The 19,966-nt window shown below is 52.5% G+C and overlaps 4 protein-coding genes across 12 annotated transcripts in view; 3 read left to right on the top strand and 1 right to left on the bottom strand.

The window, feature by feature from the left end:
- The window catches only part of Cbfa2t2 (CBFA2/RUNX1 partner transcriptional co-repressor 2), a 103,196-nt gene extending 95,470 nt beyond the window's left edge, over nucleotides 1-7,726 (top strand). The window contains exon 10 of the mRNA XM_040732976.1: nucleotides 7,574-7,726. Coding sequence (XP_040588910.1) covers nucleotides 7,574-7,627 — 54 coding nt within the window. The 3' untranslated portion in view covers nucleotides 7,628-7,726. The remainder of the gene's footprint in view (nucleotides 1-7,573) is intronic.
- On the bottom strand, nucleotides 5,011-19,853 carry Necab3 (N-terminal EF-hand calcium binding protein 3). 7 transcript variants are annotated; one of them, XM_005084646.4, is made up of 13 exons: nucleotides 19,385-19,853; nucleotides 17,748-17,772; nucleotides 16,600-16,708; nucleotides 15,932-15,957; nucleotides 15,668-15,765; nucleotides 8,087-8,223; nucleotides 7,725-7,843; nucleotides 7,487-7,566; nucleotides 7,328-7,381; nucleotides 6,883-6,995; nucleotides 6,644-6,721; nucleotides 5,852-5,943; nucleotides 5,011-5,761 (listed from the first exon to the last, which is right to left on the bottom strand). In XM_005084646.4, exons 1-13 carry the CDS (start codon nucleotides 19,484-19,486, stop codon nucleotides 5,733-5,735), a joined length of 1,062 nt encoding a protein of 353 aa, XP_005084703.1. In that variant the 5' UTR covers nucleotides 19,487-19,853; the 3' UTR covers nucleotides 5,011-5,732. The 7 variants fall into 7 exon arrangements, 6 of the variants coding, with proteins under 6 accessions (XP_005084703.1, XP_040588916.1, XP_040588913.1 ...); XM_040732982.1 differs by having other exon boundaries at nucleotides 8,063-8,223; nucleotides 15,932-16,063; XM_040732979.1 differs by lacking the exon at nucleotides 19,385-19,853 and adding an exon at nucleotides 19,005-19,376 and having other exon boundaries at nucleotides 8,063-8,223; nucleotides 15,932-16,063.
- On the top strand, nucleotides 9,963-11,119 carry CUNH20orf144 (chromosome unknown C20orf144 homolog). 3 transcript variants are annotated; one of them, XM_040732983.1, is made up of 3 exons: nucleotides 9,963-10,187; nucleotides 10,374-10,439; nucleotides 10,657-11,119. In XM_040732983.1, exons 1-3 carry the CDS (start codon nucleotides 10,062-10,064, stop codon nucleotides 11,062-11,064), a joined length of 600 nt encoding a protein of 199 aa, XP_040588917.1. In that variant the 5' UTR covers nucleotides 9,963-10,061; the 3' UTR covers nucleotides 11,065-11,119. The 3 variants fall into 3 exon arrangements, with proteins under 3 accessions (XP_040588917.1, XP_021091303.1, XP_021091302.1); XM_021235643.2 differs by having other exon boundaries at nucleotides 9,965-10,187; nucleotides 10,374-10,472; XM_021235644.2 differs by lacking the exon at nucleotides 10,374-10,439.
- On the top strand, nucleotides 12,801-14,326 carry Actl10 (actin like 10). The gene has a single exon (XM_005084645.4). It carries the CDS (start codon nucleotides 13,220-13,222, stop codon nucleotides 14,222-14,224), a length of 1,005 nt encoding a protein of 334 aa, XP_005084702.1. The 5' UTR covers nucleotides 12,801-13,219; the 3' UTR covers nucleotides 14,225-14,326.
- Nucleotides 19,854-19,966: the final 113 nt, after the last annotated feature.

Raw genomic sequence — 19,966 nt, forward strand, 5'->3', positions numbered from 1 at the left:
TGCTAACAAAACAACCAACCCTTTGATCTACAATGGTGGCACAAAACTTGTGTTAAGGAACCAACTAATATCTGACTTGACTTAAGGCCCACTCCACAAGATGAAACCCATACCCAGTACTGCTAGGGTGACCAAGAATCTGAGATTAGCTAACACAGGGACCTAGGGCAAAACCAAATATCAGTGTTCCTTTATAAAAAAAAAAAAGTGGCAACAAAATGATTCCTAATGGCCCTCTCTACCTCAGTCACTTTGGAACACTCAGCCTTAAACAAGATGTCATACCTCAGGGCTCAGGGAATCCCATGAAGAGGAGGCAGAAAGAGTGCAAAGGCCAGAGAGGATGGAAGACACCAAGAAGTCAAGGCTTTCTATGTCAACATGATCAAAGCTCATATGAACTCAAGAGAGTGAAGCGGTATGCACAGGTCTGCACCAGGTCCTCTACAGATCTATTGCAGCTTCCAGTGTAGTCTGTGTGATTCTTGAGTATGTGAACGAGCAGGTCTCTGGTTCTTTCTTGTGCTCTTTTCCTTCTGTTTCTTTCGTCCAACTCGAATGTATTAGTTTTGTTTTTACCTTATTATCCCTTAGAACCTTGGACCTTTTTTTTGTTTGTTTTTTGAGACAGGGTTTCCAGTAACAGTCCTGGCTGTCCTGGAACTCACTCTATACACCAACCTGGCCTCAAACTCACTGAGATCCACCTGCCCCTGTCTTCCAAGCGCTGGGATTAAAGACATGTACCACCGCTCCCTGGTTCCCTTTTTGTTTTCTTACAGGAGGCTGAAAGGGAGTGGGTCAGGATAGGAGGGGAAGCAGAAAGGACCTGGAGGAGTAGAGGGAGGGGAAATGGTATGTTGGGGGTCTACTTTCAATAAAAGTGGGGGGGCGGCACTGGGAGTTGGGAGGGAGCCAAACAGGTATGATGGCACATGCCTTGAATCCCAGCACTTAGAAATGAAGTGCCAAAAAAAAGACAACAAAAAACTTGTAACATTTTTTAAGGGGTAGAGATGGCTTATTGGCTGAGAGTACTACTCTTGCAGAGGACCCAAGTTCAGTTCCTAGCACTCAGCTCATAACAAGCTCCATGAGAAGATTTTGAGTTCTAAGGGCACTTGGACACATGCAAACACATGTGGGGTTTTTTTGGGGGGGGGGTTTGCTTTGTTTTTGTTGTTTTGTTTTTTATCTTTGGGACTAGAGAGCTGGCTAAGAGCACTTGCTATCCCAGAGGACTGGAGTGGAGTTCCCTGAACCCAGGTCAAGAGGCTCACAGTCACCTTGGACTCCAGCTTCAGGAGACCTGATGACCTCAAGCACCTGATACATAGGACATACACTCATACACATGATTTATGGGGTTTTAAACCAGCCATGGTGGTTATGAGGCAGAGGCGGGGTTGCCACAAGTTTGAGTTCAGTATGCTCTAACCCCTGTCACTACCAAGAAAAGTATAATGGTGGTGTTCACCCTAGCTCTGACCAGACAACTGCTGTTAGCACAGTTGTCACACTTTCCCAGCCACTCTGATCCATCAATGGCTCACCTATCCTTGTTCCTCTACATGGAAGCTGTAGGATTTATTCAAGTAACATCTGCTTCAAGAATGACTTTCCTGAGCCGGGCGTTGGTGGCGCACACCTTTATTCCCAGCATTCGGGAGGCAGAGGCAGGTGGATCTCTGTGAGTTCGAGGCCAGCCTGGTCTACAAAGCGAGTTCCAGGAGAGCCTCCAAAACAATACAGAGAAACCCTGTCTCGAAAAACCAAAAAAAAAAAAAAAAAAAAAGAATGACTTTCCTGGTGCTTGGGAAGCAACAGGCTAGCCAGGGCTACCCCCTGCTAAGTGACTTGACAACCCTACTTTACAGTCCGCTCCCTCATTTTTATCCTCTCAAAGGCTGCATCAACAGGAACTGGTGCACAAGGTGCTAAGCAATGGGCACTGTCTAGGTTGCCTGATCCTAAGCCAGGCCCCAGTCACAGATGTAGGCAGTTCAGGAAGGTGGAGTTGCTCCTAGGTAAGGAACACTGACTCAAGGACTCACTCAGCCCGCCACAGCCTGGTTGCTAACATTCCATTATCCCTAGTGCCTGCCACAGAACATGTCTCCAGTAACTGTTGGGAGGGCTGCAGAGCTAGTCATAGCAGGCTCTGGGGGCCAGGGTATTGGAGGTGATGCTGAGTTTGTGGTTTTGGCCTGCTGCTGAAAGGCTGAGGCAGTGTTTGTCTAGAGTAGTCATCAGCGCCAGGCCAAGGAGGGGTGACTAAAGCGGGGGATGGCCCCTCAGCCTATGTGTGATTTAGGGAAAAGGGACCGCATGAATTGGGAGTGGGAAAGATCTCAAATGTCAGAAAAGAAATGTTAGCAATAGTGAAATTAGGAGCCATTGAAGGGTCTTGGCTAAAAGGAATGCAGTGACCACAGGAATGAGCATTGAGAGGGCCCCCTTCCAGTACATAGTGCAGCCTGATGAAGCTGCTGTGTCACTGTCCTGAGCTGTGTGTTGTGAAGATGCAAGACAGAGAAGAGGTGGGCTGTGGGAGTACACATCATTAAAGACACAACGCGCCCTCACTACCCCAGCCTCAGATTCCTATTGCTAAGACTCGAGATTCACAGCTATACATTTCGGACCTTGTTACTCCAAGACATCATTGCAGCTAGCTGCCTGAGTCCTGGCCTCCTCCGATACCCCCTCTTCACTCTGCCCCTTTTGCGGCTTTTCTGCCCCACCACATCTCCATCCACTAAGGTCCCCTGCTTGGAAAACCAAGTCCCTGTCTCCTAGAGGACTCCCAGCAGGATACATACTCCCTCCACTTGCAGTGTTCTCCCTAGCATCTCTGAACCTTCAGCAAGGAAGCAAGTATACATACAGGTGGCTTATTAAATAAGAGTTCGTTGTACCTTATAGCAAAGGCCTCTAATTCCAGCATCCTCAGGAGGCTAAGAAAGGGTAATCAAAAGCTCAAGGCCTGCATTGGAAACTTACTGAGATCTATCACCTAACTGAAAGTTAAAACAGAAGTCAGACATGGCAGTGCACCTAACCCAAGTGTCACATTGTCTCCAAACTAAGATAAAACATGGAAAGGCTGAGGCTGTAGCTCTGTAGAACAGCACTTGTGTAACATGTGAGGTGCCCTGGGTTCAATCACCAGTACTTGAAAAGAATAAAAATAATCACCCCAACACTTGAAAGGCAGAGGCAGGTAGAGATCTCTAAGTTCAAGCTACATAGTGAAGACCCTTTCCAAAAACAAAAAGCCTCAAGGTCATGTCTAAGTATAGGCCTATGTCCCAGCACTTAGGAAGCTGAGGCAGGAAGATTTTAGCAAATTCAAGGCTTATCTGAAGACCTTGTCTCAAAAGTGCTGAATGATAAACGTCCTGGGACATGAGATTCTGAACGCTCCCCCTTATGAGGACTGCCCTGGAACGAACTCTAGACCAGGCTGGCCTTGAACTCACCTGCCTCTGCCTCCCGAGTCCTGGGAGTAAAGGCGTGGCCACCACTGCCCAGCAGTTTGAAGCATCTTTAAGATAATGGGGCCAGGTGTGGTGCAAGAAGAGCACAACTTCCAGGCTAACCTGGGCTACTACAAAGTAAGATCTTGTCTCAAAAACAAAGCAAGGGGCTGGTGAGCTAGCTCAGTCAGTGAAATTTTTAAGACCCTTATTTTTAAAAAGCAAGGAGAGGTGAGCTCCCATTACTTGGGCGGTAGAGACAGATGGATTCCTGGGGGCTTATTGGCCAGCCAGCAAAGCATCAGCATGTTCTGGGTCATTGAGACATTGTCTTTTTAAAAAAAAAGGAACCATACCTGAGGTTGTCCTCTGACCAATACACACACGCACACACACAGAAAGAGAGAGAGAGAGGGTGATGTTTTTTTCATTTGTTCTTCTATGGCTTGTCCACTGCAAGCATGTTTACTGCAGCTCATGCCTGTAGTTGTGAGAGCCTGTTATTACTGTTGGTGGGGATGCTGCCACACAGGACTGACAGCAGAGATCATTCCTCCCAGACTGGTTCCTTCTCTAAGGAGACACTGAAACCACAGTGTGGGCAACAGATGTCTCCACGGAGGCCCAGGGCCCATGTGGAACAGAGACTGGCAACACATTCAGGAGCCTACTGGGTTCAGATGCTGGCCCCAAGGCATTCAGGCCTCTCTCTGTTGAGGCCACTAGAGAGAACCACACAAAAGACCCTGCCTGGAGGCCAGATCTGTGCTCTGCCGGCAGAGGTGTTTTTCTGGCCATATCCCAGCACCCAGCAAGGATATGACAGTCAGGCACACAGGGACATGAATGAAGCCGCACTCAGGCTCTGGCCACCAACCTTGGCTTCGGATCCACTGCAACCTCCAGAATGAAGCTCCTTTAAGGGCCCTGCCTCCCCAACTGCACCCTCTGTCTCCTTCCTCCCCCCTGGTCTCAGTACCCTTCTTGTTTGGCTTCCCTTGGTTGACTGGAGTTGAGTATCCCTGCCACTCAGAGCTTGGGATCCCCACATGTGAGACAGGTGACATCCATTCCATGCTCGTGATACCATGCGCCTCCCTGTAGGGCATCATTTCAGGTGTCCACATTATTACTTCTCAGTCTTGTCCTGTAGGAGCCCTCCTCCCTGCTATGGCTGGTAGGACTCCTGGATTTGCTATTAGGAGACAATGATGAGGACAGGCTTGCTTGGCAGGTTCTGGCATGAGATAGGTCCACTCAGGAATACAGCCAAGCAGGCTCTTTGGAACACCTTTGTAGGGTGAAGCTAAGCTTGGACCATATCATTCCCCTTTCCCAGGCAGGGCTCTGGAAGCAGGATCTGGGGTATAGTCTTGAGCTGAGAGGGATTATGAGGCTCCCTCCCTCTTCCTGGGAGGCAGTTTCAGCTAGGAGCCAACTGCAACTTCCTTCCGAGTTTCACATCAAGGTGGCCAGGAAAGCCTGACCTTACCAAGAGAGAGAAGAGAGACAGACAGACAGAGGCAACACCACAGGTGACCACCAACTTTATTGCCTCTGTGCTGGGGTCCCAGACTTGGATTCAGTGATCTCTGGGACAGCAGACAACTCTAAGCCCAAATTATTGCTACTCTGCAAGGTCTTCTTGGGGCTCTCATAGTGCCCTGAGATGCCGATGGGTGGGGTGAGGTCATGCAAATGATATGCAGGTAACATGCAAACCAACCCAGGATCCTCTAGAGGTCTCTGGTACAACCACTGATGCTAGAAATTCTAGGGCTGACCCAGAAGAGTGATAGATACCCAGGTTTCTACTCTACACTACAGACTATGAGTTGGTCGGGGTCAAGGTTCCAGGGTTTGGGGGGGGTCCCTGAGCATCAGCCCTGGTTCTGCCACTGGTTGAGGAAGAACAGAAACCTAACCCCAAAACAGCAAGTAGAAAGCAGGACACCCCTAGGCAGCCAGAGAGGGAAGGGATCTGCCTGGGACACACAGCAAGGCAGAGAATAAAGGAACCAGAATCTGGGCTTCCTGAGTCAGGCAGAAGCCCAGGTGCTTGGAAGCTACAAACATTAAAATAAATAAGCAAGCAGCCCAGTCCCTGGTCCCTGTGCTGACACCCTCTACCAGCTGATCAGACCCTTAGCCTGGGAACAGGCAGCTACTTGGTCTTAGTGTAGAGTTGACCAATGCAGGAGGCTCTATAATGGTAGGCTGGGCTGGAGAGTCCCCAGCTTAAGCAGACCCGACTCAGTTATTATTCACAATCCACCAGGAGGCTGTGGGTGAGAGATTGGGTGGTCAGGAGCTATGGGGGGTTGCCCCCTCCTGGGCCCCAGAACTGTTTGGAGCACAGGGATACAGCGCACCTGGGAAGAACACAGTGGTGAGAGTGTCCGGGGCCCGCAGGTGATCGATGAGGGTACGCTGGAAGGCCTTGCTGCAGGGCGACTGCTGGTGCCTGGGAGGGCCATAGAAAAGAATAGACAGAGGCTGCAGCCATCCGCTCTAAATCAGTGCTCTGGATTACCTAAGATTAGTCCTGCTGCCTGGACTCAGGCACCAGTCCTTCCTCTACTACTTCTAGCCTCAGTCTTCCCCCTCGGTAAAATGGGAACAAGGTACCTACATCACTAGATAGGGACATGTAGGACTAAAAGAAGACACCTAGCACAGGGTCATACACTGGACAATAGTGTACATTCATTGCCTGCTGTGCACTTGGCATTGTATTGAGTTTTTTGAGTTTGTGTTAGACAGAGTCTTGTTATAAAGTCAGGACTGGCCTTAAATCATTGATCCTCCTGCCTCTGCCTTCTCCAAGTTCTGGGGTTTTAGGTTTGTGCCACCATGATCAACTTGTGTTATTCTGTGTTTGTTTGTTTGTTTGTTTGTTTTGAGACAGGGCTGTGCTGAATTTGCTGTGTAGCCCAGTCTGGCCTTGAACTTTGAGTTCTCTTGCGTCTGCCTTCAGTGGTGATATAACAGGCATGCACTTGATACCTAATTTGCATTCATTCTTTACACGTCATCTCATCTGGGATCCAGATATGTTGGGTCAGTTATCTGAAGTCACACAGCCAGTGGACAGAATAGGACTTGAACTTGGCCCAAACCCGTCCTGGCCCATACTCAGTGTCAGATGTTAAACTACCACTCACCTTCTCCAGGATGCTTCATCCTGCCAGAACTCATATAGAGTGAAGGCAGCATGGTCTAGCATCTTCTCGGCAGACACACTGCAGAGCCAAAGAGGTAGCCAGATTGGATCAGGGCTGTGATCACCACTGCCTACCTGCCAGTGGTCTTGTGGGAGCCCTGCCCAGAGCACCCAGCCCACCATCCCTCCGTGCTCACCCCTCCCCACCTCAGTGACCCCACTAACTGGCCAGGGACTCACTGCAGACAATGGCTCTGGGCCCCTGTGAAGTTCATGTAGCAGCACAGGGCACGGTGAAAATCCTGCAGGGCATCCTCTGCCACCTGTACTTGCCTTTGTGCCACAAGGATGTGCTGGCGAGAGATCAGCTAGTCATGGGGTAGGCTAGGCTCAGAGTATAGCTTCACCCTTCCTAATGTGGTTCAGATCTGCCCCCTGTTGGGTGAGGTCCCCACAACCGACAAGACCTCCCAGCATCTCGGACTCCATCCTCCAAGCCACTGACCCTCTCTGCTGTTCCACCTCCCACTGTGCCCTCTAGCTCCCATCCCTACCTCAGGCCTGATTGTCAGAGATACAGAAAACCTAAGAGGGTCACAGAGCAAGAACCAGAACCCAGCACCTGCCCACCAGGTCTGAGTAGAAGCCATTACCCTTCTTCACGAGTACTCCTGCTCAAGCTCACCGAGTCAGGACCCTTGGCACAGTCCTCTTCATGCAGGGGTTCCAGCCGGGGTGCCTGCAAGGGACAAGAATATAGGCCGAGCCTCTAACATGTATTGGTTTGGGCAAGTGCCACAGAAGTCGTCTGTCAGGGGCACTCACTGGCCACCCAGCTGCTTACCTTGCATTCAAGCTGGTCTATGAGCTCCTGGAGGCGGTTGACCTGCAGCCGCCACTGCAGCTCAGCCTCTGAATTCCACCCTGACAGGGAACCAGGAGGACATCAGCCAGGGCCCTGAACCTGGGAGTGCTCTCAGGGTGAACTGGGAACAGTGGCCAAGCAAAAGCCTTGAGAGAATAGGAGATGCACATCTTCCCTGGACCCTATGCAGCCAGCTCCTACCCTGCTACAAGCGCACCTGTATCAGCAGATCTAGGAGAGCAGGTTGGTGACCAGCTGATGCTCCTCAGGGCTCTTCGTCCTGCCTGCCTGCTGCCAGGGAACCTCCTCTGCACCTTCATGTTTTCTTCATCCAACCTAGAAAGTAGAAGGTCAAGGACTGGGATTCCAGCACAAGACCAAGCTTAGGTGGGGCAAGACAGGTCTTCTGGGTCTTTGAAGCCCAGCCCCCAAACCACCCATCCCTTCTCATCAGCTCATGGCCTCCCTGTCCAAGAATGTAGCCTCCAGAAGGACCGTGGACAGTGACACTGAGGAGTTTGGAATGCAGGAACAAAAGGCGCTCACACCCCGTACCAAAGGTCAACAGCACTCACGCACCGCTGACCACGGGCCTGGACCTCCAGGGTGTCTGATGCCCCCTCCAAGGAGCTCTGCAGGGCTTGTAACTGATTCACAGTCTCCCGAAGCAGAAATCGTGTGACAAACTGGTCCACCTTGGAGGCCTGTTCATACTCCTGTGGGCAGGGCAGAGAGGTGTGGCTGAGGGAGGAGCTTATCTTGTTGTCTGCCTATGCCCTACTTGCGAGAGAACAGGTAGAGTCAAAAGTGCGCGGCATGCAGGCCCAGCACAGACCAACACGCACTTTCTAGTTTTGTTTTGAGACAGGGTGTTACCTTTTAGCTGGCCTTGAATTCATGATCCTCCTGCCTATGCTTCCCCAGTGCTAGAATTAAAGGTGGGCAACACTGCCCGGCTTCCAAGGGCCCCCTTCCTGGTCCAGGCTGGGTTTGTTTTTGTTTTTGTTTTCCAATCCTGGCAGGTATGAACTTGAGTCATAAGGGTCACAACCCACTGGTACACTGGTTTTCCTGGATCTCAATTTCTCTTGTTAAGACTCGACCTCATCTTTGCCACAGCCAGTGAGACTCCTGGGCACAGCCAGGCGCAGGGTAAAGGAGCAGAGCTGTAAGGCCAATTTTACAGTTGGTACAAAATGATGTGTGATATGGCCTCTTACTGACCTGTTGGACCCAAACTCACAATCTACATATGCATTTGTTCTTTCATTATTCCATTCACCAGTCTGTGTAACCAACATTTACTGCATGGATTTTGTGAGACACTACATACACAAGACATCCAGGTCACTAAAGAGACACAAACACACTTGCCAGCACTAAGTCCAGCCTACGCTATCAGCCTCCTCCTCAGTTCCTTTAAGGTAAGCAGGGACAGAGAGAATTTTGTTTTGTTTGGAGGGGCATTTTTGTTTTTTCAAGACAGAGTTTCTCTGTAGTGTAGAGCCTGTCCTGGAGCTTGCTCTGCAGACCAGGCTGACCTCGAACTCACAGAGATCCATCTGCTTTTGCCTCCTGAGTGCTGGGATTAAAGGGGTGTGCCACCACTGCCAGGCACAGAGACAGGCTGACTGACCATGGGATACTCACGCTCCTCAGCTGCTTTTACCTTGTGCCTCCATTTTCCCACCCTACTGAATTGAGGTTCCCCTCAGTTACTTGCCACATAGGGCTAAGCCTAGTGCCTGCAGTCGGAATTCTCAGTTTAGAAATGCCATCAGTGTTGTGGAGCATACTGTTAGTAGTCTGCCCAGCTACATACCTGGACAGTCAGGATACCCTTAGAAGCTCTCACCCCCACCAAACACTCAAACTTAAGATGCTCAGAGTCCTTGGGAGCCATGAAGACCAGGTTCCACAGTGACATCTATCATAGACTTCATTTCTTGTCTATCACCTGCCTTGGCACAACCAAGATGGTACCTTCTGAACCAGACTTGTAACAAATGGGATGGAATAATGCCTAATTCCTGTCCTGAAGTTTGTGGGTTCTGTTTCCATGACATCTCTTCGGTTACTTCCCTTTGGAGGTATAAGGTGACTGACTGATCAGTTTTCTGCTGTTTGCAAGCAAAAAACCTGGTTGGCAGAACCACTCACCCCATACCAGACTCATCCCAAGAATTTCATTTAACCATCATAATTTGTAGGAACCATAGTTGATTCCACTTCATATCTGGGAGCTAGAGCTTAGCCAAGGTTAAGCACCAAATCAGTGGCAGGCCATGATTCAAATGAAAGCCGCAGAAATTCCCCTCTACTTACCTTTACGCATCTTATAAGCATCGCTTTGTTAAAGCACTAGAGGTCATAGACAGTGAATAGAGGCCAGATTCTCAGGGGAGTTCCAGGGGAGGAGTAGAGCTTTGGTGTGGTGAGGTCACTTGTGAGCTCACAATGCAGTTCACTTGGTGGGGCGGGGCCGAACCGGACCCCTGGGTAGAGGGCAGGGCCGAGGCAGCATGGGCAGTGGCCTCTAGTGACCAGTCCTACCATGGGAAACAGCAGTTCCCACAAGAGGATCAAAGCACCCAGTCAGGCCAGCAAGGACGGGCCGCCTGACACAGACAAGGCCCGTCACAGGCAGTTCTTCAGCCACCTCAAGCGGAAGAAGCCAAGTGTGAGTATGGGGAGGCCCGGGGGATGTTGGGTGCTGGGGTCCACGCCTTAAGACCCAGAGGCATGAGAGGGGTTAGAGAATCTCTTTAGAGGAGGAGGGTCCCTGAAGCCCATTATGGTGGTATAGGGAACCCAGGGGTCAGGCTGGGGCCACAGACATGGAATATCCTTTACCCCCTCTCTCCAGCCCACGGCCTCACAACACATCACTTTCCCCTTCTTTCAATGGCGAGAGGCCCCTGACTCCGCCCGGGTGGGTGAGAATCCCCGCATCAAGGCTGGGAAAGTATGCAGTGGATCGGCCTAGGGTGGACGATGGGCTCCTGTGAGGAGGCAGGGTCCTGCCCGGGTTGTGGGTTGAACGGCCCTCATGGTCGTGGGGTTTGGGAGGTTGGGTCCTCCAGGGGCGCGGGAGTGGCTTCATGCCCTGCTCGGGCGCATTCTTCCCCTCACAACACGCCCACCCCCAGACCAAGATCGTACTGCTTTTCCCGCTGGACAAGCGGCAGCAGCTGGCCGAGGCAGCAGCGGGCCCGTATGCGCGGCCCGGGCGGCCAGCTGAGGACGTGCTCGGCGCCCCGACATGCTTCCCAGCGGTGGCGCCCATGCTGCGTGGGGCAGGCGATGGCGTGGACAGGCGCGAAGGCGCTCGTGCCCGGGAGATGAAAAGGATCCTGGTGCTGCTGCTGCAGCTGGACGCGCGGCTGCAGGAGGAAGGGCGTCGCGGGGCAGGCGGGCGGGGTGGTGGCGCCAAGGCCCAGCAGGGCTGGCAGCCGCTGTATGCGCATCTGCTGACCCATCGTGAGGCCTGCGGTGAAAGCGACCCCCGCGAGGAGCAGCCACGCAAGCGGCGCCGCTGCCCTCGTCCGAGGCCCTGAGTGCCTGGTGTGGTCCCCAGCGCTAGGGCTCTGCTCAATAAAGAGCGCATAGCAACCTGGTCGTCTGCTACCTTTGTCCGAGCCATGGGATCCAGGTTCAAAGCTGAGGCCCCGAGTGAGTGGGCCCTGGACCTAGGGCTGCTCTTACTGTATCTTCGTGGCACAAAGGTCAGGTCATGCCAGACCCACAGGCTCAAGGTGGGCTTGAGCAATCTACTCGGCTTGAGGTCTCCAAAGAGTCCTCAACGTTCAAAAATCCCTCATAGGCCAAGGGAGGGTCCCAGACTACTAACAGACATCATACCACGAAGAACATTCAGCCATGGTGGTGTGGAACCTAAGATTCTGCCTGTGGTAACACTCAAGAAGAAGGGCTTGAGCCTCTGGTCTCTTACTCCTGCCTGACAGTGGTCAATAACTCCCAAATATCCAACACGCCCAAATTTTAAGGTACCTTAGTCAAAGCACTTTCCTCCTGAGGTACCCAGGTCCATCCTCTACCCCACAAGTAGCCGTAAGCTTCTTCTAAACCCCTAATCTGCCTAGAGCAGTTCCTTCCCGCTGTTCATAGCTGCCACTGTTTCTCCACTACCCCCACTAAAGCCCAAGGCTAAAACGGGGGTGTGTAATCCCAGCTCCCCAGCCTGTCTTCCCTCGGTCCCTCTCGGTGCTTGCTCCCTGCTCCTCCACACTGGCATGGCACCGGTAGGCTTCAATGTCAGTCTTGCTCCAGGCATCACTCCTGAGAAAGAAGCAGCATGCTCCAGGCAGAAGCCAGCTGCTGGTTTTCTTGGATCCCACACCCAGCTTCCAGACCCTAAAGCTACCATCTCCAATTGTAACCGGCTGAGATAATACTGGCACTCAACAGGATGGGATAGAAGGGTCTTGAGTTCAGTGCAACAGATTGCTTCAGAAAACCAAAAACCCAGAGTGTCTTTCCTGCTGCACACTGATGACCAACTCAGAATGCTGCTTCTGGGACAGAGGTAGCAGGATAAAGGTCTCAGCTCACTAGAGTCACTCGCTGTTCACAGACTTAAATCATGCTGGAAAATGTGTGACCCATGCACAGCATAGGTATCTACTTGAGAGCTAATTCCCCTGTCACGTGGTTCTCAGAACGTGCACACTTGGCCCATGCTGGCTCTATCCCCTTCTCCAGGACCGTAATTGGGAACTTTAAGAGACCTTTCCAGTTAACCACAACCCTGTGGTCAGATTCTGTTCCTAAGGGCTATTTAGCCCTTGTGATCCAGAAAACATCCAGTATCCATGTAATTCTTATTTTAGCTTAAATGCATCTGAGTCTTCTATTTGCAACCAAAATGGTCCTAAAGAGAATAGTCTATCCAGGAGGTGAGGCTCATTGCTATCTTTTGGAAGAAGAAACACCGGAAAGATAGATTTGGACTTGCTTAGGTTGTTATGTGAGCTTCAGAACTGAAGGGGTCAGGCCAGACCCAGTGTGACTATCAGCTGAGCACGAGGAAGTCCTTCCTCATTGTAGCTGTTGATGTGTGGTTGAGAGTTCTGTCTTTAGAACTGGTATAGAAGGGATAGTGCATGAGGCTGGAGTACACAGATACTCCAAGCATTTGGGAGAAAGAATTAGCCAGCTGTGCTGCTCTACCAGCTCTCTATTACGGGCTCCCAACAGCCCCTTTCAGGAGGAAGGGGGTGGGGTGGCACCGCAAGACTGAGGTCATAATGAGCCCAATCTAAGTTCCTTTCTTCTCGAACCATTCCTTCCCACCTCCACGGCCAGGTAACTCTCTAGCAAAGCTAGGTGACGTGCCAAGAGACTTCCTAGGAGTCCAGGACTCTGAGACCCTAAAGAGGAATTAAGTATTGACTAACAGGACCACATCCCCTCTTTGGGGTGGAGCCACAAAAAGGAACTGCCACCCTAATAGGCGGGGCCTCGTAGCCAGAGTCGGGGCTGAGAACAGAGCTGGTTATCTGCCCAGAAGGCCCACAGGGCTTCCGGGCACATTGAGCCCAGAAGGTGGCGTCGGTGCACAGGACCCGGCATGTCCACAGGCTGCCTTCATTGGACCACATTGCGGTGGTGGTAGACCAAGGTTCCGGCTTCACCAAGGCGGGCTTCGCTGGGGAGAGCCAGCCGCGCATTGTGCTGAAGAGCTCGAGTCTGATGCCAAGTTGGGACCGGCCTGTGCTGCCCGGAGCACCCGGTTGCGAGCTGGCGGGCGGTGTGGCGCGTGCGCACCCCATCAAGCATGGTGTGGTGGTGGACTGGGACGCATTGGAGGGACTGTGGGAACGCCTAATAGTGGGAGGCCTGCAGGTCCACCCCGAGCAGTGGCCTGTGCTAGTGAGCGACTCACCATCAGCACCCCCGGAGGGCCGAGAGAAGACGGCCGAGCTGCTGTTCGAGGCCCTGACAGTGCCCGCGTGCCACATGGCCAGCACGGCACTGCTGGCACTTTGCTCCACTGGAGCGTTAAGTGGACTGGCTGTGGAGGCCGGCGCGGGCGTATGCCACGCCACACCCGTCTACGCAGGTCACTCGTGGCACAAGGCCACCTTCCGTCTGAACATGGCAGGCAGCACTCTGTCGCGCTACTTTCGAGACCTCCTGATGACAACATGCCCTGATCTTCAGCTGCAGGCTCTGTCCCGCAAGACCATTACACAGCTCAAGAAGCGCTGCTGCTATGTGTCCCTAGATTTCCAGGGTGATATCTGTGACCCTGCCCGCCACCGGAGGGCCTGTTTTTGCCTAGGCAATGACTGCTACGTGCACCTTGGCAGCGAGCGCTTTCGCTGCCCTGAACCCCTCTTCCAGCCAAGTCTCCTAGGCCATCCCGAGCCAGGATTGCCCGCATTGGCCTTCCAGGCACTGCAGAAGATACCCATAACACTGCGGACACGGCTGGCCAATACGGTGGTGCTGGCTGGTGGTTCCACCCTTTTCCCCGGCTTTGTGGAACGCATGAACCTGGAGTTAGAGGCCCAGTGCCGGAGGCATGGGCACCCGGCCCTGCAACCCTGCCTGGTGGCTCAGCCTGGGCGGGGCACAGCTGTGTGGACTGGAGGTTCCATGATGGCCTCCTTGCAGTCCTTTCAGTGCCGCTGGGTGACTCGGGCCATGTACGAGGAGTGTGGTCCTTTTCTGGTGCGAGAAGTGTTCAATTGAGTTTTCTATGGAAGTAGATGGATGCCACCAGGGAACTGCAGAACAGAGGCTACAACTCTGTCCTAGCACGGAGAATCACATAAAGAGATTGAAGTGTTTGCAGCTGGCGGGCTTATATGTGGATGGGCTTCCCTTTTCCCCTTCTGGGCTAACTCTGATCCTCATTTTGCTTTCATTAGAACATCCAAACCGCCACCCGTTCAGAGAATGTCAGTCCAGCAGGGCCAGGCTCAAAGAACAACACTTGAAAGAAATAACTCTTACGTGAGGGAACTAGAAGCCCGTCTAGGCTGGGTGCTCAGGTGATCCTGGACGCTCAATTTTCCCTTTTGTGTAGAAAGTGGGGTCAGAGGGCAGCAGCTGGCATGTTCAGTTAGGGCCTATCCTCAAGTACCAAAATCAGCATGGTCAGGTAAGGCCTCAGGCCCGAGCACCCCACCCCCAGAGGAGCCATGGACACGGGGAGAGGGACCTTTCTGTTTTTTGAGACAGGATCTCAACTATACACCCAGGCTGGGTTCAGTCTCAAGCTGCCCTGCCTTTTCCAAATGCTGGGGTTAAAAGTGTAAGCTACCTCCAGGCAGTGGTGGTGCACACTTTTAATGCCAGCACTCTAGAGGCAGAAGCAGGCAGATCTCTGTGAGTTCAAGGCCAGCCTGGTCTATAGAGTGAGTTCCAGGACAGCCAGGGCTACACAAAGAAACTGTCTCCAAAAAGAAAAAGGTGTAAGTTTCTACCCAGTCTTGGTGGAAATGGTTCTTAATACACAAAGCAAGGGAATTTTTGTTTTGTTTTGTTTTTGGTCACTAAGGGTCTGGAGCTCTGGCTGTCAACACATGCCTACACAGGTTATAATATAGGTCAACAAGCTGGCAGGCGCATAATATATATATATGCATATATATATATATATGTATATATATATATATCTGCCTTCTCACATGTCCTGAGGTCAGGCCCTGCCTCATAGGCTCCATGAACCTGTGAACATGCATGACCTCATCTCCTATGTCCTAGAACATGCTTGCTAGGTCCTGGCTTGATAGTCCCAACAATTACATCAGACCAACAAAAACCTACTATGTTGCCTGAATTGTTTTGAGTACTGGGAACAAAGAACAAAGAACAAAACACCAGATCTCTGCCTCTCCAACCCTCAACAGGGTTTCACTCTAGCCATGCTGGTCTGAAACTGGCAGCAAATCTTCCTGCCTGTCTCCTGAGTATTACAGGTGTGAGCCACCATGACACCCACTTAATTGTTCCTATCACCTCTGGCTTATAGATGAGGAAACCGGATCAGGGAGTAAAGGGCAGTCATTAAATGGGAATACCCAAATCTGAACCTGTTCCATTCCATAGCCCTGAGCCATAGCAGGCCAGAGTCCACGGCACCACCAAGCCTTCATTTCAGGTTCCCTATAAACCCTTCCCTGCACTCACCAGCTTTGTAGTATCCATGGCAGTGAGCACCGCACGGTTCAGTGACTCCAATGCGGCCAACACAGGCCGATAGACACCCAGGTGTTTGGAGAAATAGTCTGTGGGCAGAAAATGTGTTCAGGGACTCCAGCCCACACCATCTCTTCAGCCTGGAATTCATCAGCTGTCCCAGCCTTCCTATCCCATAAGACTAGCCCATAAAGCATCCCTTACCACACCCACCTGCCCAGGGGCTGGGACACAGGGCAGCATAGGCCTACTCACCACACAGTTTCTCTGTTTCTAAATTGCTGTGAGGGAAAGAGAAAACATCCTTCAGACTCTTAGAACCTGGGCCTAGTGAACTGAACACAGATGCCAGCGTCCCCATCCTTTTACTCAGCCTGACGTGGTTATCTATTTAGTGGAGAAAGGGGCATAGGCACTTCAAAGGGTCAGTCCAAGCCTTTGAAGCCTTGAGAATTGATCAAGTCTGGGATATACTGAGGAGGAGGGGACGGGAGGGGAAAGGAAAGGGCAGCTGTGCTTGTTCATGGCGTGTGTGTCCCCAAGCAGAGAAGCAGGGAAGGGGTATACATTTGAATCAGATGTGTATATGTGGACACGTGGGAAGATGTGTATTCCTGCACCTACATCCACAGGCGGAGGCAGCAGAACCCAGCTGTCCTCAGACATCCTCTGCATGGGAATGGAAGGGTTGAGCACGGGTGGTGACTCAAGCCTGGTTATTCTGGGGTCCCAGCTGGAAGCAGTGTAGCAACAAGGCTGGAGCTGAAGAAGGTGTAGGTGGGTGGATAAAGTTGGCACTGGGCCCTGGCATGTTTCCCCCACCCCCTGGCCTCCAGAAAGAGCCATGACAGCAGGGGACACAACGGGTTAGGACAACCTGGCCAGGCACTGCCGCAGCAAGTCACCGCTTCTATTGCACTCACTCGGTGAGGTGTCCATCAACGCCGCTGAACAGCTCCCGCAGCTCCACCGAGCTGAGAACCCCGTCCGCAAAGTAACTCTGGAACTCTTCAAATGAGAGCTTGCCGTCATCTAGGGAGATGGCATGGAGTTGGTATCCTTGAGTCCTGGCTGCATCCTGTCCCCAGATCCAGGCTCCCCAAAGGCCTAATAGCATTCTCAATCACTCAATCAGATAGCCTAGGGTTCTGACCTTAGTGGTGGCTCTGACTATTTTGGGCAAAAGGACAAAAGTCCCCAAAAATATATGCTGAAGGAAACAGGGCCCATCGTGTACAAGAAATACAAGAAAAAAGCCTGGGACACACCAGAGCATGACTTAGGACTTAGAGACTCAGTCCCTGGCCACATAAACTAGCCTTTCCCCAGGGTCATAGAACCAGGTGAAGCCTTCTAACAGTTTGACTCTACTATGCAGCAGACTGGCTCAGATGAGAGTGAGCATCCCATCATAGGGGACATGTCAGCAGAGGCAGAGAACAGGAGAGCAGGACGCTTAAAGATGGTGGGATTCTGTCTGAGTGATGAGCAAAGGCGGGGCGGGCATGGCCTCAGCCACAGAATGCACTGAGAGCATGTGTCTTAAATCAGTGGTCCCGGCAGTCTGAAGAGGCCCGTAAAAGGACAAGTACTTGGGGACACAAGGAGGCTGAAACGAGTCTGAAGGCCCAGGAAGAAAAAAGGGGAGGCTGAATGGATGCCTCCCACCTAGTCCAGGGTCTGTGTCCCAGACCCACTAACTGAAGGCTTAGACAACCGATGCTTCTCTGAGCCTTCGCTCCTTTTCCGTGAGATGGAATGAGGAATTCCCACCTAGCAAGCTATTGGAAGAACATCACAAGGTCTTGTACAAGCACCCATCACTGAACTAACGTGCTACTTAACATAAGCCCCCCACCTCCAGGCTTGGGTCAAACCCCATTTCCCTGCTCTCTATTCTGCATATCATCTGTTCTCCAGGCAGTATCCCCTGCTTGATCTCCCAGTTGGGGGTCTCAAGACATCACTCTAGGCTGTACCTCCAAAGTCCCTAGTTCTCTTACCCCTGGGGGGCCCACACATACACACACACACACACACTGTGGGGCCAAGGGGAAGAAGCCACACTCACCATTCTTGTCTGCTCTGCGGAAGACCTAAGGGACAAAGGGAATGAGTGGGTGCTGTGTGTGGAGCCAGAGAGCAGGAGTCCCCTCCCAAGCCAGTGGGGCCTCAGCTGGCTGCCCAGGGCCCCTGCATTGCCTTCCACCTGCGCAGGGCAGTCCTGCAGGAGTCTCCAGCAAGGAAGTACAGGAAGATTCCACAGCAAGTCCTCATGCTGACTCCCTCCTGCTGCAGGGCGCTGCACAGTGGGTAGGGGCCCCTGGCCAGCTCTCTGTACCTCCACCTCCCACAGCTGGAGTCTAGCCCAAGTTCCCTCTGATGTATCAGCCTTTGCCATGGTCCCAGCTTGAGGAAGCGTGGACAGATGGGCCGCGATCCATTCTGAGCTGTGAACCCCTACTCCTCTGTGTGTCGTCCCATAGCCCACCCCGTTCTCCACCCACCCTCACTGAACAGGAGCGTCCCTTGTGCCTGTGGAAGACTGGCAGGCAGTGGCTAGCCCTCTGTGGATGCTTTGCTTTTCCCACTAGTAGTAATGGAGTAGCCGGAGTTTAACCCTCTTAGGCCATCTCATTGTAAACACCGGGCATCTGTGCATACACGGACATGCGAGGGGTAAGGAGGATGGCAAGTTTCAGCATATCTTATTTGTAGAGGCAGTGATGAAGCAACACAGCAGCATCCTAAGTCCCGCCCTTCTAGGAACCAGTCCTTCAAAGCAGCTGAGCAAAGGGTATCAAGTTCAAGATCTGGACAGAACCCCCATAAACCAGGGTGCTGAATGCTAAACTCTTCCACCCAAGTCCCTCAGGGTCACTGGTCTCAACAACTAATGTAACCCTTAGGCTGACTCAGAGAAGGCCTGCTACTAGACTGGGATCACACAGCAGCTCAGTGTGGCCTGGCTGGGGTAATGGGGAGGGAGGTGGGATAGAAGAGCTACGTTTGGAATGAAGACACTTTCATCCACAACCTAGTGTGCCCCTGACTACACCTGTGATCTGGAACATGTCTCCTCCGGCCTGAAGAGCCATGGTCAAGGTGCTGAGTCACTAGGGCATTGAGGAAGGGGCATGACAGCCTCTCCCACTGGCAAGTACCTCTGGAGTATGGGCAGGAGAGTGCCAGGACCAGCTGAGCACATTAATGAAAGGTTTAAAAAGGGGAGGGGGTTTCAGAGCAGTGGCTGAGGCAGGTCAGGATGCTCTATAGCCATACAAGGGGGCTTCAGTGCCACCTGCTGCTAATGAGAGGAGTCCCTTACCAACTGTGCAACTCTGCCACCCTTGGATCAGGCCTGAAGCTTCTGGGGCAGGACAGAGCTCCGAGGTCCAAGCCTCCAGGTCCCATCAGCCCAGCAGGGGCTGCAATGGAGCAGGTTGGGCATGGCTGTTGTGACTGTGTGTTGACAGCCCTAGCCCCACTGGGAAAATTTGGGGTGGACAGTAACACTATTGTGGAGACAAGGAGACACGGAGCGGCACAAAGACAGTATAAGGAACACAAAGGCAGAGGGACAAGAACAGCAGGGTCACAGATAATCTGGGAGAGGGACCGAAGCAGAACCAACAAATGTGGAGGGAGACAGGGACAGAGGACCGAGACATGGGGAGCCCTACACCCGCCCACCGGTGCCCTACTCACATCCTGGAAAAGCGCGTGTCCCGCAGCAGGCACAGGGTGTCGCGGCGGCTGAGGCGCGGGTGGCCCAAGCAAGCACACAGCGAGCAACCCAGCGCACGCCATGGTTCAGAAGCTCGCAAGGCTGCGGGTTGCGGTTCCCAGGCCGCCTATGCTGGCTGGGGGCGGGGCGCACGCCCATTGGCCCAATCGTGGCCCCGCCCCCACCTGGCCTCGGTTTCCCTGCCTGGTAGAGGCTTCCAAAAGGGTGGGGTAAGGAATCATCCCAGGGGTCACTGACAATGACAGCCTGCCAGCTCTACAGGACCAGGTGCTCCACACAGTCTGGTGCGGACAGACAAAGCTTTAAACGAAGAAGCCATTAACTGGTCAAACTCAAACTGTGGCCATCTGTGGAGGATAATAGGCGCCCCCAAGATTGTCAAAGGGACTGTGAATGCTTAGCTCAAAGGACTCTCATTGAGGGTTTGTTATCGCATGTCATGGGATCTCTTCTCCCAGATCTCAGCCCGCCTCTTTCAGGAAACTTTAGTTTTCTCACTTGCAAGGCAGGACTAAAAGGAGGAACACATGCTGCAGGTACAG

The sequence above is a fragment of the Mesocricetus auratus genome, unplaced genomic scaffold (assembly GCF_017639785.1).
Source record: "Mesocricetus auratus isolate SY011 unplaced genomic scaffold, BCM_Maur_2.0 Super-Scaffold_100028, whole genome shotgun sequence".
Classification (NCBI taxonomy): domain Eukaryota; kingdom Metazoa; phylum Chordata; class Mammalia; order Rodentia; family Cricetidae; genus Mesocricetus; species Mesocricetus auratus.

Bases quoted from the DNA above. Each gene is read 5' to 3' on its own strand.
- CUNH20orf144 (XM_021235643.2), top strand. From the start codon at position 10,062: ATGGGAAACAGCAGTTCCCACAAGAGGATCAAAGCACCCAGTCAGGCC. The intron at 10,188-10,373 runs GTGAGTATGGGG...CCCTCTCTCCAG, and splicing joins TCAAGCGGAAGAAGCCAAGT to CCCACGGCCTCACAACACAT. The intron at 10,473-10,656 runs GTATGCAGTGGA...GCCCACCCCCAG, and splicing joins CCCGCATCAAGGCTGGGAAA to ACCAAGATCGTACTGCTTTT.
- Actl10 (XM_005084645.4), top strand. From the start codon at position 13,220: ATGCCAAGTTGGGACCGGCCTGTGCTGCCCGGAGCACCCGGTTGCGAG.
- Necab3 (XM_040732979.1), bottom strand. From the start codon at position 19,090: ATGGGACCTGGAGGCTTGGACCTCGGAGCTCTGTCCTGCCCCAGAAGC. The intron at 15,766-15,931 runs GTGAGTAGGCCT...TTCTGCCCACAG, and splicing joins AGAAACAGAGAAACTGTGTG to ACTATTTCTCCAAACACCTG. The intron at 6,722-6,882 runs GTGAGTCCCTGG...TTGGCTCTGCAG, and splicing joins GCCCAGAGCCATTGTCTGCA to TGTGTCTGCCGAGAAGATGC.